We start from the raw sequence: 3,550 nt of genomic DNA, 5'->3' as shown, positions 1-3,550 counted from the left end.
CTGTATAAATCTCATTTTGTAATATTTGTTTGTTGTCTCTCCATTAAATTGTTCGCTTCTTAAGGGTAAGGTATTTTTTTTAATCTCTTTTGTATGCCCAGAGTTTAGTATAGTACCTGATATGTAGTAGGCAGTTAATACATATTTATTGACTGACTGAATCCTAAATGGAATTATTTTTTTCCATTTTCATCTTCAGAATTTCATTCTTAATAATTTTCTTGGCCTCTAGGGCTAGTTTCCCTGGTAGCACTTATTACTCTATGAGATCCTACCAATTTTTTTTCTCTTAAATTTCTGACATCTCCTTTCTTAGATTCTAGGCTGCAATGCCTGACTGAATTTAGTTGTAACAAACCCTGAAATGAAGTTGTCTCTTCCTAATCAAATCATTTTTGTTCCAAACATCATTTTCCCCTATTAATGAGAATTAGATCCAAAATGGATTTTTTTCTTCTTTGGTTCTTCCTATTTCTGGAATATGATATCACCACCGAGAGAAGAAAAGAATTCATTACTTTCTCTGTTTTGATGGAAAGATTAATTAAATATTTGTACCATTGAAATGCTCACTTTTATTCTCTTTCTGTCTAAATATTCTGTAGTCTTCTCCAATGAATGAACGTTATTCCCAATTTTCCATCATTCTTATTCCCCCTGATTCTTGTATAATTGGTTTTATTCTACCACTTCATAGTAGGGAAAATCTCTCTGTGTCCCTGACTCTCTTTTTCTCTGTCTCTCTCTTCCTCTTTCTTTTTATATGTATACATATATAGATATAAATATAGATATAGATAGATGAACGTATTTAAGTTTTCCTCCTTTTGTTATGACCTCAAGTTTTTCTTTTTTGTTATTGTTGTTGCCTAAAATTTGGACATTACAATACAAACATCTGAGACTATGAATTTTATTACTGGACCTTTTCTAATTCCCTAGTATCTAACCTAGGTGGTATACATACTCCCCCATTCTTTATCATTTTGAAGCCATTTTAATTAGATTTTCATGAGTCTTGATAAATCGATGCTTACCAGATTTTGTTAGGTATGCTCTATTGCTAGCCAGTATTTTTTCATCCCTATATTTTAAGCCATCACACAAATTGCATCCTCAGATATAAATTAGACAGATTTTAAATCACATATTATGCAGGTACTGAAATAGAGCTAAGCACTGGAAATACAAAAAAAAAAAAAAAAAAAAAAGTAAAAGAGAGCCGTAATTCAAGAGGCAGAGAAGAGAAGGGGATCATTCCTGTAATAGGGATTAGCCAAATCAGGGGATGGAGTTTTCTGTTTGAAGAACAGTATGAAGACCAGCATTAATGCATTACAGACTATAGAGAGATAAATAAAGTGTAAAAAGATTGGAAATATAAGGGGCCAGATTGTAAAAGACTTTGAATATTAAAAAGAATATTTTAGATTACATCCTAGAGGTAATAGCAACCCATTGGATTTTATTAAGAGGGTTTACACGGTCAGTCATGTATGTACTTTAAGAAAATCCTTTTGACTGCTAAGCAGAGAATAGATTTGAGTTGGAAACACTTGTACTATGTAGACCAACCAACAGCTTTTTGCAATAGTACAAAGAAGAGATATCAACGATCTGCACTAGAGTGATGGCAGTGTCAGAAAAGAAAGTGCATGTGAGAAATTATAAAGGTAAAATTGACAGATTTTGGCAATCGATTATGGTGGGATGACAGAGAATAAGAAGTTAAGAATCACACTTTTGTTATAGGCTGAAGAGAGATTTTTTAGCCAGCTCTATTTCTCAACTTGATTGTTTAATTCTTGAAACTTTGTTTTTAGTAGGAAGCAGTGAGGAAAGCAGCCTGCCCATATGGATTCCTTTTTTATTCCTTCATCTTGCATTTCAGGATCTGATGTAATTTTAAATATTCTTTTCAAAAGCACAGATACAATTATTCTAAGCCTGTCTTCTTTTTCTCTTCCACATATAGATCATGACAGAATCACAGAACTGAAGAGTTGGAAAACATCAAATACTACTTAGTCAAGGTTCCCAATAAGTGATTATACAACTTCCTGATAATGGCCTGTTCTAGGCATCCCATTATATCCCAAAGCAAACATTTCTCTCTGAAAACTCTTTAATTCCTAGGAATTCTTTTTTCCTTTACACATGGAGAAAGTTAATCACACTGTCACTGAATTCATTCTTGTGGGTTTTACCACAGACCCTATGATCCAGCTGGTCCTCTTTGTGGTATTCCTTCTAATATATTTCATGACTGTGGTAGGAAACATTACTCTGATTACATTAATTTGTACAGACTCCCGGCTCTACACAGCCATGTATTTCTTTATTGGAAACTTGTCTTTTTTGGATCTCTGGTATTCCAGTGTTTATACCCCCAAAATCATGTTGACGTGTATCTCTGATGACAAGAGTATTTCCTTTGCTGCTTGTCTGGCTCAGTTTTTCTTCTCAGCTGGACTAGCATACAGTGAATGTTACTTGTTGGCCACCATGGCATATGACCGTTATGTTGCCATTTCAAAGCCACTGCTCTACTCCCAGGCTATGTCCCCAAGATTATCTTCATATCTTGTAGCAGCTTCTTATATTGGAGGCTTTATTAACTCCATTATCATTACAAGTGAAACATTCACCCTGACTTTCTGTAAGGGTAATGTCATTGATGACTTCTTTTGTGATCTGCCCCCACTGGTGAAGCTGGCTTGTGATGTGAAGGACAGTTACCAGACTGTGCTCTATTTCATCCTCGCCTCCAATGTCATCAGTCCTACTGTTCTCATCTTGGCTTCCTACCTCTTCATCATTGCTGCCATTTTGAGGATTCGTTCTACCCAGGGCCGACTTAAAGCCTTCTCAACATGTGGTTCCCACCTGACAGCTGTGACCCTATACTATGGTTCCATTCTCTACATTTATTCCCGTCCTAGTACTAGTTACTCTCTGGAGAGGGATAAAATTGTGTCTGTGTTCTATACTGTGGCAATGCCCATGTTGAACCCAATGATCTACAGCTTTAGGAACAAAGATGTCAAAGAAGCCTTAAAGAAAATGCGAGATCGAATATGTGTTTCCTAAATAGAAGTTATAGAAAAGTAAATAAAAATAATATAGGTAATAGCTTTATCAAAATTTTTCTCTAAAGACTAAAAAATAATTTTTTCAGGGTAGAGAAATCATTCTATAGTTCTAATTCAAAACTATATTAACATATTTAATATGTGTACAATATATTGTAATATATTAATATATTATAATATGTTGTATCAACATTTTGTGTTTAAATGTGCTTATTAATGTTTTAGGATTAAAAGAGGATGAGTTTCCTCCATTTTGCTTATTGTAGTTTTCACTATTTAAAAGCAGGAAGTATCTTAGTTATTATTTATTCCCACCCATTCATTTAAAAATAATTAACAAACCAGCTATTTTTCTATCAAGCCACTAATCATTTTTTAAAGTAAGCTAAACAGATTGTTAATTAGATCATTTTTAGCAACATAGAAAACATCTTTTACTTATGAACTTATAAGTGACT

The 3,550-nt window shown here is 33.7% G+C and overlaps 1 protein-coding gene across 1 annotated transcript; it reads left to right on the top strand.

Annotated features, from left to right (window-relative positions):
* Positions 1-2,157: 2,157 nt before the first annotated feature.
* Positions 2,158-3,090, top strand: LOC141546896 (olfactory receptor 9G19-like). The gene has a single exon (XM_074275052.1). It carries the CDS (start codon positions 2,158-2,160, stop codon positions 3,088-3,090), a length of 933 nt encoding a protein of 310 aa, XP_074131153.1.
* The last annotated feature ends 460 nt before the right edge of the window (positions 3,091-3,550 follow it).

This window comes from Sminthopsis crassicaudata, chromosome 6 (assembly GCF_048593235.1).
Source record: "Sminthopsis crassicaudata isolate SCR6 chromosome 6, ASM4859323v1, whole genome shotgun sequence".
NCBI lineage: Eukaryota > Metazoa > Chordata > Mammalia > Dasyuromorphia > Dasyuridae > Sminthopsis > Sminthopsis crassicaudata.
This window is presented reverse-complemented; position numbering and strand designations above follow the sequence as displayed.